Source organism: Staurois parvus, unplaced genomic scaffold, assembly GCF_062004578.1.
Source record: "Staurois parvus isolate SC_StPar_1 unplaced genomic scaffold, SC_StPar_1.0 ptg000048l, whole genome shotgun sequence".
NCBI classification, from domain to species: Eukaryota; Metazoa; Chordata; class Amphibia; order Anura; family Ranidae; genus Staurois; species Staurois parvus.
Genome location: NW_028317844.1, coordinates 14,797,343 through 14,811,158, shown reverse-complemented (window position 1 = coordinate 14,811,158; position 13,816 = coordinate 14,797,343). Strand labels below are relative to the sequence as shown.

The window sequence follows — 13,816 nt, the reverse complement described above, 5'->3', positions numbered from 1 at the left end:
TCAATCTGTACAGGCGGTAAAGCATGCTTGTTATACTCACTGTATTGTGTAAAACTCAACTGCATTGTGTAAAAAGGCTGTGTGATCCTGTCTTCTCTGATCCTCCCCTTCTTCCACTGTCCCTGATTCATCTCCTGATAGAACAGAGCTTTGGGGCAAGCTGCACATGCTCAGTTTGGTGTGCATTGCTAGAGAGTTATTTTTTTCTTGAGAGAGTGCATGTGATCATCACAGGGCCAATCAGAACTGTCCAGACAGAGGTCAGGGGTTCTGCAGTCTCATAGGACAGTGAGAAAAGAATGAAAACTCCTCCTAAAAGCTTTAACCAGTGTTCTGCTGCACAATGATAGATGTCAGAAGACTGATGCTGATGAGAAAAGGTATTTAGCAGTTTATATTTACTAGAATAATTGCATTTCCTTGGTGTGTGTACTGTGGGAGAGCAGATATAGTGAATGCATGGTCCTGGGTTTAGTAACACTTTAACTCATGCAGTGTAGGCCCAGCCCCACTGCATGGAAGAATATTTTTTTTCCATGGAGTTCTTCTTTAAGCTGCAAAAGCAGCGGACAGAGTTGTACACATGCCATGGCCGTGATGCAAGGCAGCAAACATTTCCCCATGGTGTTTGGCACTACCACTTACTGAACGGAACCCACTCAACGGACTGGGGCCATGCCACAAACACGCTGCAACTGAGGGCAATACAGGTGTAGGTCTTCAGGGGTTAAAACAAGCAGTGCAGGAGGTGTCATACCACTTGTCAGATGCTTTGTGAACAACAATCCACTGCAGATTGCTCTTCAGAGGGTGCTGCAAGTGAGCAGAGAGAGCAGAGAGTCAGGGCAGCCAGCAGATGAGCATCTTCAGAAGGACAATTGCAGTCTTCCTTGTACATACATTGATGTTACAGGCACCACTTGCCAGATGCATTGTATTCAATTCAATGTATACTGGGGGAGTGTATCAGTGTCCAATGTGCCCACCTAGGACTGACCCTGTGTGTTGTAACAGTGTACAGAGGACAAGGAGAACACACTACTTACCAGCAGTCCTGCAGCTGTGTACTGTCACTCAGCCCCACGTGTCCCCCCCACACAGGGTGACAACACACAACTACGGAAGCCTGCACGGCCCACCCACCCCGCTAACCTAGTCCTCCTACACAGGCAGAGCGGCCTTTACCAGCACTGGCCCCACAGGCACACTATCAGTGCTGAATGATTAATACAGAGCCCTGCACTCCTCTAACCATATACAGCGCTGACACCGGCCTCTGAGGGGACAAGTACCGGAGTCACTCAGTCATTTCCGGAGAGCTCTCCCCTCCCTCCACATAGGACGAGATTTCCGGTGCTGTGTGAGAGGTGACCCTGGTGACCGGTGCCATGTCGGTGTGGTTGGCTCGGTTGTGTGTCTCTGTGAGGACGGTGTGCGCTCAGCATGTCGGCTATGGAGGAGCCGTGCGAGGGATCCGGCGGGCACAGCAACCAGGTGACGACTATACACCGCACTATGGAGGGCTTCCCCTCTCCAGACTCACACCCTGCACAGGACTCTGCTCAGAGGGCCTCATGCACCAGGACGTTTAACCACTTCAACTCCAGCCCAGTTCTGGCACTTTTTATTCACATTTTAAAATCGCCATTTTTTTTTTTGCCATAAAATGTCTTGAGACCCCCAAATGGGACCCTCCCCCCCCCCAAAAAAAAAAAAAAAAAAAAAAAATATATATATATATATATATAATGAGAACAAGATCTTCAAGTTGCAAAAATTCTCTCTTTAAGTGTATGAACAAACTTTTGCATGAGGATACATTTGAAGTAAAGAGAGAATTTTTGCAACTTGGAGATCTCGTTCTTGTATATATTTAGAATTTGTTTTTTATATAATGATTTTATATATAAATCAAATAAAAAAAAAAAATTATGCTAAATACATATATATATATATATGAACAAGAGTTTGTTTGTATGAAGATACACTTGAAGTAAAGAGAGAATTTTTGCAACTTGGAGATCTTGTTCTCATTCGAGATATATATCATATTATTATATATATAGCGCCAACGATTTGCTCAGCGCTTTACATTGTATTGGGAGACAATACAGTAACAATACAGTTCAATACAAGAGGGAGTTGAGGGCCCTGCTCCTTGGAGCTTACAATCTAGGAAAAAAAAAATATATATATATTGCTTTGGGTTTTTTACCCATTTGGGGGTCTCAAGCCATTTTCTAGCAAAAAAAAAAAAATGCTGATTTTAAAATGTGAACAAAAAGTGCCAGAACTGGCCTAGAGCTGAATTGGTTAAACATCCTGTGTGCATGAGGCCCAAGTATTTGGAATTCCAACAAAGCAGAGTCTTGTGCAGGGTGTGATCTCATTAATGATGTGCTCCCATAATTCCATCCATATAAAAAATCATTTTGTTTTTTGATGTTTTATATGGATGGAATTATGGGAGCACATCATTAACCTCCTTGGCAGTATGATTCTTTCCGATTTTTTTTTTTTTTTTTTTTTTTTTTTTTTTTTTTTGTGCTGAAAGCGGTACCATTTTTTTGCATGGAAATATGTAGTTTTTTATTGTAGGCTGTAATATTTAGGAATAGCTCACTGAAATCTGTACGAACAAGAGTCTATTAAACATTCCGGATATGATAAAATTTGAAACACGAAATCATAAATTATAATTTAATAAATAATCATAAAAAATAATATAATAATAAATGTAATTCAATATTATAATCAAACCAAAAACACTGAAATTTGAAATACAGAGGCAAATTCGCACATTGCTGAGCAAAGTCGCAAAATCGTTTTCAGTGTCTGACGAATTTCCCCACAAATCATCATTCAATTCTGCAAGTGGTTCTGATTTACTATCGCTGGTCTAAAACCGCTTTTGACGTAAAGGGACGCTTTTTGGACGCCATGGACTTTTCTAAGTTTCCAGGCAGAAAGAACATTCAAAATGCAGGCAGGGCACAGGACAAAGCAGTAGGGACAAAATATATGTGAAATGCATTGAAACAGCAATGACAGCAAAAATGACATTTTTTAAAAATTTCAAATTTCCCGCCGGTTCCGGCGCCTGTACATCCCAACGTCACAGGGACCGGAACACAGAAGCTGGATGCCGGCATCGGCCGGAGGAGATGGCCGGGGACGCTGCAGGGAACACATCGCGGGAGCGAAGGACAAGGTAAGTGCTGCAGGGACCCCCAGAGCAGCGCCGCATGGTAAGCCCGAGTGTAGCTCGGGGTTACCGCTCTTGGTATAGAAATTCTACCCCGAGCTGCACTCGGGAATACTGCTAGGGAGGTTAATGAGATCTCCAACAGATAAGATCTGCAACACAACAGGAGTCGCCTGCTCCAATTTTTGATGTGTGTATATATATATATATATATATATATATATATATATATATATATATAAAATTTATTTTTTATTTATTTACTTTTTTTACAGCAGAGGTCCTAGACCAGTGTTTCTCAACCTTTTTTCAGTCAAGGCACCCTTTGAAATTATGGATCTCAAGGCACCCCAATCTAAAATGTAAAAACCTATTCTACACACATCCAGTACACCTAACGTCAGGTGATTTATTCATTCAAAGCGCATACACCTTTGCACACTAGTACTAACTAGTATTCCAGTGTGTCTCTCTCATTTTCTCTCCCTCACTCTGCTAATGTGACCCCAGTGCTGCCAGAGAGGGCCAAACAAGGATGATGTGCATGCAATCGACATCCTCCTTACAACTGATGATGTCATTGGTTGTTAGGATGCTGGCAGCTAGAAGGTCATAAAAGTGAAAACCTGTGGCTTTGTGTACTAAAAGACAGGATTGATCCACCTGCTGGCTTCTATACAATTTTGGGGCATTTTAACAAGGCACACCTGAAGAAGACTGAAGGCACCCTGGTTTCGGAAAGGCTGTCCTAGACAATAGGTGATTTTTTCTTTTTTTTTTTTTTCTTTAAATGTCGTACAGTATTTGCGCATTGGTTTTTAAACAGCAGTTTTTAGGAAAAAATACTTTTTTAAATTTTATTGTAAAAAAACACAATAAATAACCCAATTCTTTATAAAATAAAAAAGATAATGTTACACCAAGTAAATGGATACTAAATATGTCACACATGCCCATGCAATAGCGACAAACAGCGTAAATTTTACTATCCATAGGCAAAACTTGAACCACTTGCCCTCCAGAGGATTGACCCCATTTCCTGACCAGGCCATTTTTTTGCAATATGGCGCTGCGTTACTTTAACTGATAATTGCGCGGTCATAGAATGCTGTACATGAATTACATTTATGTCCTTTTTTGCCACAAATGGAGCTTTCTTTCGGTGGTATTTGATCGCCTGTGTGTTGTTTTTTTTTTTTTTTTTTCATTCTATAAACAAAAAAAGACTGAAAATTTTGAAAAAAAACAAAACAATATTTTTGACTTTTTGCTATAAAACATAACATTTAAAAATCAAATTTCTTCATAAATTTAGGCCAAAATGTATTCTGCTACGTCGTATTTTTATGGAGAGATCTGGGGTCTATAAGACACCAAATCCCTCCTCTACACTTGAAAGCATTCAAAACACCAAGATTTGTGTTTTTGAATGCTTTCAGATTTTTAAAAATGGCACCAAAAGTTCTTGAGTAAATCGGAAGTCATGCTAGGACAATAAAGGAGAGTTGTTCAAAGCCGATTATGGCTTTGTTCAGCTGTCCGGTTAGCCGAAGGAAACGCTGGCTGGTCGTTCGGGACTCCCAATGGGTGGGACTCCTGCTGTTTGTATAAGCAATTGAGCATAGTAGCCACTCCAATTGCTTGTACAAGCGAGCAGACTGCTGGCTCTAAAAAGTGGTACTGGGGTGATACCTTTAGCTGTGGGCATCACTCCGGTACAACCACGGAAAGTCCAGTGACATCCGGAAATAGTTAAGGTTTCAATCACGCTGGGACTTTTGTAAATACTTTTCTCCTGGCAGGAGAAAAGCCGTTTGAAAAATGCACCTAAGCCACATTTTTGCAAATGCGTATAGGCGTGTCAAGTGCTCGCATATTTTTTTGAACAATGGTTCACACTGTTGCGGACTGCACAGTCCCCGTTTGGTCGGGCATGGAAGCCCATTCATTTGAATGGGCTGCTGTGCCCGCATTTCCACACAAAAAAGGTGCATGCACCTTTCTGAAAACATGGCCACAGGGAAACCACATTGTCTTTTTGACAATGTGGTTTTCCTGCAGTTCCCACAATCACACTGAGAGCTGAGATGCATGGGAGTGCCATTCAGAATGAATGGCAGTACCACACATCTGCTAAGAGCAGCACGATGCGGTTGCAGGAACTGGTGCGCTACCCGCAACCAGAACGCACAGTGTGAACCGAGCCTTATGGCCTGGTTCACACCTGTGCTTTTTTTCAGAAACACACTACATTCCATTTAACAATGCTTTCTTTGGGACATGTTCATATCTATGCTTTTTTCAGATGCTGCATTTTTGGTTAAATAGATTTCAATGGAGATGCTGCAGAAAAGCATAGTGCGTTTTGGGGTTTTATTGCAGGAAATTACAAGTGTTGTTTTATGTACAGATCTGAACACAGCTACATTGCTTTACATGTGTACGCACATGCACACCTAAGCTATTCGGCCCCATGCACACCATAGAATGGGGGTCCAATCAGTCACAGGTAATCGCAGCATGAGCAATTACATGCAATCTGCTGCAAATAGCTGCCAGAGCTGCCAGCCTCCCATTGCTTTCAATGGTGCTTCCCCCCTGCAGCTAATTGCAGTGAACCCCTCCCTGTGTTACCCACAGCTTAGCACAAATGAGAATAGGGCCTTAGAAGAATTGTACACATTTAAACACAAATACTTTAGTTACGTAGTTTACGCATTATCTTCTACCAGCGGGTACCTGCATTCTGTGCAGAAAATATACATATGCCCGTGTGAATGAAGCCTTAGGGTTCATTCACAGGGGTGTGAAAAACATTGCATTTGGCTGCATTCAGCACTAGTCCAGCACTATAATACTCTGGGCCCACTCAGGCCACTGCTTCTGGCAATGTAATGATGTGTTGAATTAAAGGACTTAAAAAAAAAAAATAGTAACAGAACTGCACTAGTGCCATCATTCTGATACTTTCAACACATTTCCTGTAAAAAAAACAAAAAAAACAGCATTCTAGGACAATTGTACACATGTAAAGGCATGCACACATATTGTAATGGCATTAAGATTCTTGGAAACGGAAGTACTTTCAGGCATATTTTACACAGGATATTCTGTTGGCTTGTTCGGATAAGAAGCTGCATTTGTTTTTATGTGCCTGTGTGAATGAACCCTTAGGGCTGCCTGCCTCCTAAAGAATAAAGTTTATGCTTGCACAATAAAAGTATGGGACTGCATGCATGAAAATGTTGAAAGGCCCTGGATGGAGCTGGGTGTCACTGTGGGGGAGATGGGGGTTGTGGAGTGCATTAGGGGACTCTGCAGCAGTCTTGGTGGCCCTGTAGCTGATGAGGTTTCTGAAAGAGCATTGTAGGAGCATAAGGTGCAGTGTGGGACACTGTTGGAGCTTGGGGGATTATGGAGTCTCCGGGGGGGGCACTATGGAGGCTCTGGGGGTGCGGAGATACTGTGGGCAACTATGGGAGGTTGGGGAGCACTATAGTAGCTGGGAGGCACTGTGGGGAGTTAAAGGAATCTGCAGCTGGCTAGAGGCCAGGGAAAGGGGAGACCATGGTACCCAGTGGGCTACAGCCTGATGGTTGAGAACCACCGATCTAGGCCATTCATCTCTATATAAGTCTTTGATCTCAACATGCTCCCTATTGTTAGTCCTTTGTTTAAGACTTTAGCATTAGTAATGTCTAAATGCTGGTCTAATCATGAGGCAATGGGGTTAATTTACTAAAATTAAGAATGCAAAATCTGGTGCAGTTGTGTATAGTAGCAAATCAGCTTCTAACTTCAGCTTGTTCAATTAAGCTTTGACAAAAAAAAAACTGGAAGCTGATTGATTTATGTGCAGAGCTGCACCAGATTTTGCACTCTCCAGTTTTAGTAAATCAACCCCTCTGTTTTTTTTATTACAAGGATTTTTTTGCTCACCCTTTATCCACAATTTTCTGTAAGGGTGTGGGGAAGTATATAAAATAGAATCTGCAATAGCACTGCTTTATATATATGTTTCATGTCTGGATTCTGTTATGTTTTTTTTGTTTTGTTGTTGTTTTATAGATTCATTTAAAGTGACCCTGTCTCTACGGGGTAATTTCTAAAATCCAACCGGTAAAAGAAGAGGTGATATACTTACTTTTAAAACAAAAAGTAAAGTCATACGAGCTAGCAGAAGGAGCAGATATTGGACATACACTGACGTGTTGAATACCTGAAGCGGCTGGAGAGCAACCCCCCTGGCCACTGGAAAGATAATTATATCATCTCTTCTTCTACAGGCAGGGCTTTATGTATAGGTAACCTTGTGGTGACAAGGTCACTTTAATAAGACATTGCATACTTGACATGAAAAGGGAAAAGTATGGTGGATGTCTAGAAGCATTGTAATGTCAGTTCTGAATGCTTTCCTATGATACATCCTAAGCTGAACATAGTGTACAACTATTCTTTCCTTTCCTAAATGTGCCTTTTATACAATTTGTTTATGATTTTTTAATATTCAGCATTTTATTGAAAAAGTATCTTTGGATAATGTAACATTTCCATTGAATTTTTTGCAGCTTCAAGTCCAGGATGGCATGTGGTTCGCCATTTCTCTGTTAGTCCTGGTGTGACTATTAAATACGAGGAACTGAAGGACCTGCTGAAGAATGATGGAGTTGTTCATATTGACGTTCGGGAACCCTGGGAAGTTAAAGAATATGGCTGTATTGAGGGAACAATAAATATTCCATGTAAGTAATATGAAAATTAAAGTAGAACTATAGGTTTTTTTTTTTTTTTTTTTCATTTTGGATAGAGTAAGGGAGAGTTATAACCCCTATCCCCATTAGATTTCCCCTTATATTACTTTTCTGGAGACAACCCAAAATTTGGGATTTTCTATATTTTTTCACTATCGGTGATAACGATAAACAGGACAAATAGAGAGAGTGAATCTCCATAACGGGGGTACAGACAGCAGTAAGAACTTAATAGGTGTTCTAATCCATCTCCACTCTATACAAAACTAAACAAAGTTTTGTCTTTAGTTACACTTTAAATAGATGAGGTCTACTTCCCCTATGTTGAACCTGAGTAAATGGCTGTAATAATATTTTCAGTATAACTCAATTTCAGAATTGCTTTTTTTGCTCCGCTCCTAAATCGGATTTGCAGGAGCCTAGTAAGTAATCAATTGATTTGGATAATGAGTCACTATGGATATTTTAAAAAGGGATGAAAGGGCACTTTGCAATACCTGGACTTCAGACCCACTATGTGCTTTAATAGTGGGGCTTGGTGAGTGAAGTTGTAAATAAATTCATAGCTCCCACCATTATTCAGGCAAATTTTTTTCCTGCAACAAAATGGCTCCAAGAGTACTTGGAGTGGTTTTCTATATTGGGCAGGAAGTCCAGACCTAATAAAATTAGAGTTCTAAGGCAGTGGGCATTAGTGGCTTATGTATGAAGTGTGCTGAAAATTTCCTGTTACCCATAGCAACTCATTGGCTTCCGACTGTCATTTTTGCACTGTAAAACAAAGTAATCTATTTGCTACAATAAGAAATATTTTTGTTAGCTAACTTTTCATGTACAACGTAATTCCAAAAAAGTTGAGACACTGTAAAATCTACATAAAACAGAATGCAATGATTTGCAAATCTCATAAAGCCATATTTTATTCACAATATAAAATAGAAAACATATCAAATGTTTAAACTGAGAAATATACTATTTTAAGGTAAAAATAAGGTTATTTTGAAATTGATGGCACCAACACGTTAAAGTTGGGATAGGGCAACAAAAAGCTGGCAAAGTAAATGGTACTAACAAGAACGAGCTGGAAGAATGTCTTGTAACTGATTAGGTCAAGTGGCAACAGGTCAGTAACATGATTGGGTATAAATAGAGCATCTTAGAGAGTGAGAGTCTCATAAATAAAGATGGGCTGTGAAAGGTTGAGTCTCAAAATTGTTGAACATTTTCAAAATAATGTTCCTCAATGTAAAATTGCAAAGACTTTAAATATATCATCATCTACAGCATGTAATATCAAAAAATTCTGAGCATCTGAAGAAATCTCTGTGCACAAGGGACAAAGCTGAAGCGCAACATTGGATTCCTGTGGTCTTCAGACCATCAGACAGCACTGCATTAAAAACGGCATGATTTTGTGATAGACATCACTGCATGGGCTTGAGAATACTTCCAAAAAACGCTGTCTGTGAACACAGCTCACCTTGCCATCCAAAAGTGCAAGGTAAAGCTCTATCATGCAAAGTAGAAGGCATATCTGAACATGATTCAGAAACGCCACCGTATTCTCTGGACCAAAGCTATTTTAAAATGGTCTATTCACATTATATTTTGTGAATGTAAGCTACAGAAAGCTGTCAGTCTGCTGACATACAACAGGATATGCTCAAAGATTATGCTAGGGCTACTACAAGAGATGATCAGAGACTGCAGTAAAGCTACAGGAGATAGACTGTGAACATGCTAAAGGAGTTCATGGAGACTGGGAATATGCTTCAGGAGACACATTACATGAGACTGCTAGAGATAACTGCTATTATAGCCCCTTTACATGTCAGTGTTTGCACATTTTTGGTCCCTACAACCCTCTTAAAATTCAGTATTGCAAGCATTTACCACTCAGCAATCTCCATTTAAAATATCAGAGGGGAAAAAACACAAAAACATAGTGGGGAAAAAACTCAGACTTAAAGAAGAAGTATGAGATAGCAAAAAACAAACATACATTTTCACCTGTATGGCTGCAGCATTGGTCCAATGCTGCAGCTGTCTTTGCCAGCTCCAAGACAGAGAACTGAGCAATCACATGACTGCTGATCGCTCTGTTCTCAGTTTTCACTGAGCAGGGAGCTGTGACTGCCTGACTGAGCAGTGGGCGGGCGCACCTAGCTCAGACTCTCTGAGAGGCTGAGCCAGCTACCAGCCAGGCATCCAAATGGATCCCAGCTCTAGAGTCGAGATCCCTGCAGAGCCCAGACCGGCTCTGTGGCTTCAGCTGACAGCGGCTTTTATCCCACTGTTGGCTGAATCTGGGTCACTGGAGTGCAGAAATAAGTGTACTTCTGTGACTTTTTATCACTGGCCCAAGTAAGCTGAACAAAAAACAAAGATTTATACAAGGGTTGCTCAATAAATGCCAAAAGGGTGCAGGTTGGTTATCAAGTTTCTAAGCCTTCCCTACTCTACCCAAAACCAATAAAAAGAGGTTTTGTTTGAATTTCTACTTTAAATGCTATATTCTAAGTTGCTAATGCAGTCTTTTGTGTATTGCATAACTCAGGTATGTTATGTTACCATTCATAAATTTTTATGTGTGTACATTTTCAATGTCTTAGAAGACTATTTGTTTATTTCTACAAGTGTTTTTAATTTTCTTGTATTTTGGTATTTAGTGGGTGATCTGCCAGCTGCACTACAACTGACCCCCCAGGAATTTGAAGCAAAATATCATAAAAAGCTTCCAGAAAAATCCAACACTCTAGTGTTCTCTTGCCTGGCAGGGATTCGAAGTGGTAAAGCTTTAGAAGTAGCAACATCACTGGGATACAATCAGTAAGTAGATCAAGGGTCTGGTTTTTTTTTTTTTGTGTTTTTTGTTTTAGTTTTTTTTGTTTTTTATTCAAATTGGAACTCTAGACTCCATTATCTGAAAATTATAGTGAAGTTGTGCCCATACCACACTGTCTGCATCCAGGGTAGGTCAGAGGCACTATTTCCATGATAAGCAGATTATGTGCAAACAGCAGCTCCAGCTGTTGGTTTGCACAGAGTAGAGCTCTACAAATATGATGCAACCATGTGATTGTAGCCTAAATGTAGCCTAAACTTTCAAAGTTTACAACACAGCCACTGTTCTAGAGAGCAGATCTTGACAGGCTGCCAGCCCTCCAATATAAACAACATGCAGGTTTTTCTAACCTGTTAGACACCGACTGAAATATGTCTTTTAGAATCTTTGTTGTAATCATTGAGAATTAATAACTCCATATTTTGGGCTCATTCACACAGGCGTTCAGCCATGTATAGCGTGAAGAGCCGTGTGTTTGCTTTTGTACTAGCAGTGAGCTGCATGTAGGCAGCCCATATTGAGTAATAGTAGCGCATTGGCTGTACAGACTCATCTGCACAGCTGAGTTTCACGGGTATGCAAGGACAAGAGCACGGACTTGGATGCCCAGGCTCTATGTTGGGGACTGTGCACTGTCCCTCTGTACCTGTCAAACCCAGCTGTGTGGGTGAGTCCGTACAACCTGTTTTCTGTGATGGTTGCCAATCTCATGTAGACTGTGCCTGCTAGCACTAAATTGGGATGAAAGCATTTTGCGGGGGACGTGGCTCTTGTCACTGCTTGTGTTGTTGACTACCTCACACTGTGAGCTGCAGTATCTGGGAAGGGGAACATGTGAGACACAAGTGAAGGAACATGTAGCTCAGGCAAGAAAAAGTAAAGCTAGCCAGATATGGATTTTTTTTTTTTTTTAATTCTTTTGATTAGCCAGCAGGCTGAGTAAAAACTAACAAAACAAAAAACCCAAACAGATTCTCACATAACAATAGATAGAGGAATCCTCCCCGCTGCGTTATTGTATTCTGACAGTGGGGCCCACCCAGTCGTTGGCATATATTGGTCATCCTGCAGCTGTTTGGCTTCAGTTCTGATCGAAGAAACATTTTTCAACATTCCAATTCGAGAGCAGCCAATTATTAGATTAATGTCCTCCCTTTTTTTTAATTTTTTTTTTTGATCCATCTATTTATGAGGCCTGTATGTCCCTTAGTAACTAGATTTGGGACTTATTTAGACTGTCATACAGTAGCCTTTAGGTGTACTTAAAGGTTCACCTTTTGCAAAAAAAATCTAGTAAATGCAGCAACTCTGATCTCACGATTAATGTGCATTGACCTTTTTTTTTTTCTTTCAATGAAGTTGTCTGTAGAGCTTTGCACCTGCAATCGGTGTATCTTGGGTGCAATGCACACACTCTTGCTTTTTTTTTTTTTTTGCTCTGGGCTCAGGGCCAATCAGAGGTACAGCCCTGGGCTGAAGGAAGTGTAGATGGACTACTCGGGGGTGAGGGAGGAGAGAAGCACTGGCAAAACTTTGCACAGTCCCCCCTTGCCATGTAGTAACATGTAGTAATTCCCTGGGAGCAAAATCATTGAATGGCTGATGCAGCTGTGTGGGTGGAGCCGCGCACAGTTGTGCTGAATGAAAAAAATGGCCAGTTTCTGCAATAAGAAGCACCCCATAATTCATGTAAGAGGGGTGATGGTTTGGGGGATTATGTATGCAATTATGTTTAATGTTACACCCTAAATATAGGTGTAACAAGAAGCATAGTCTAAACCTGGACTTGACCTTTAACACAAGTTTCAATTTTAATTGTGTTTCAGATATGTATTTTTTTAGATAATACATTTTTAGTAAGTAAATAATATGGGAAACTTTGTGCAAACTCTAAACTTTATGTAATGAGTACTTTTTACACTAATATGTAATGTCTCTTCTCCTTAGGATCCATCATTATTTGGGAGGATTTAATGACTGGACTAGGCATGAAGTGCCAGAAAAATCACAATGAGCCACAGCTAATTTATAGTATTCATTCAAAGATCTACCTGAGATATATTTTACTTATTGTTAATGTCACAAAGGGCATAGTGCATTATAGCATAATTTTACCATAGACAGAATATGAATGTACCCCTTAAGTACTGGTCCCTTTTTAACACTGGGTTGTGACTCAGAATGACCAAAGAACTATATTACATTATTGATGGTTTATTATGTTATGCATTCTTTTGTATATATGATCTTGTTCTTAATGAATGCTTGATTCGTCAGGGATGAGCAAATGTGCCTGGGTGTAATTCATTCCTGCTTGAAATCGGCAAAAGTCAAAGTAAATGTGGGGTAATTTTCAAGGCTAATAGGCAAGATATTGTCAAATAAAAGCATGGGAAGCTTGGCATTGACACTGGGGACATTTAAATAAGCAAAAAAAAAAAGGTTACAAATACAGAACAGGTGAGAGTTATTTTTGGTTTTATTTTATTTTGTCTTTGAGGGCAACATGGGATAAGCATAAATACTTTAACTTACATGCTTGGGAGATGCCTTTTAAGCTGTATGTTGTGTTACAAAGCAGTATGATTTTCACAGACTGCATCAGAGACACCGTCTTATAGCAACATATATTTTGGATGTGTAATAGACTTTTCTATGTAGCTTGGCTTAACCAATGTATGTGATAAATCAGTGGCAGCGCAGAGTTTTAAACGCACTCCACAAGTTGACTGTGACCCTCTGTAGTGTATCCCCCTATGTGACCCCCCCCCCCTCCCCCATGTTTTTCAGGCCTTGCTATCCCCCCGGTAGAGCTGGGACACACGATGCTGACCTCCCTTGGCTGTAAAGAATCCAGAAGCGATATGTACAATGTCGTTTCCGGTTTCTGTTGTCACATTACCTGGCCACTGTGGCCCAGGAAGAAGCTAATGGAGGCCAAACAGCACTCTTATTAGGTCGAAAGCATTTAAGACACCAGGAGTCTAAAAAACCCATTATAGAGTTACAAAGAGT

General features: G+C 40.4%; 2 protein-coding genes across 2 annotated transcripts in view; one reads left to right on the top strand and one right to left on the bottom strand.

The window, feature by feature from the left end:
- USP45 (ubiquitin specific peptidase 45) overlaps positions 1–1,512 on the bottom strand; it is a 214,479-nt gene extending 212,967 nt beyond the window's left edge. The window contains exon 1 of the mRNA XM_089665202.1: positions 1,047–1,512. The gene's annotated coding sequence lies outside the window, so the exon portion shown is untranslated. The remainder of the gene's footprint in view (positions 1–1,046) is intronic.
- LOC149470356 (thiosulfate sulfurtransferase/rhodanese-like domain-containing protein 3) lies at positions 1,143–13,089 on the top strand. Its single transcript, XM_089665206.1, has 4 exons — positions 1,143–1,494; positions 7,774–7,947; positions 10,626–10,785; positions 12,749–13,089. Exons 1-4 carry the CDS (start codon positions 1,389–1,391, stop codon positions 12,813–12,815), a joined length of 507 nt encoding a protein of 168 aa, XP_089521332.1. The 5' UTR covers positions 1,143–1,388; the 3' UTR covers positions 12,816–13,089.
- The last annotated feature ends 727 nt before the right edge of the window (positions 13,090–13,816 follow it).

What these genes read in the sequence shown, in the direction of transcription:
- LOC149470356 (XM_089665206.1), top strand. Translation starts at nt 1,389, where the DNA reads ATGTCGGTGTGGTTGGCTCGGTTGTGTGTCTCTGTGAGGACGGTGTGC. An exon ending in GGGAACAATAAATATTCCAT is followed by an intron (nt 7,948 to 10,625) that starts GTAAGTAATATG and finishes TTTGGTATTTAG; the next exon opens with TGGGTGATCTGCCAGCTGCA. An exon ending in ACATCACTGGGATACAATCA is followed by an intron (nt 10,786 to 12,748) that starts GTAAGTAGATCA and finishes TCTTCTCCTTAG; the next exon opens with GATCCATCATTATTTGGGAG.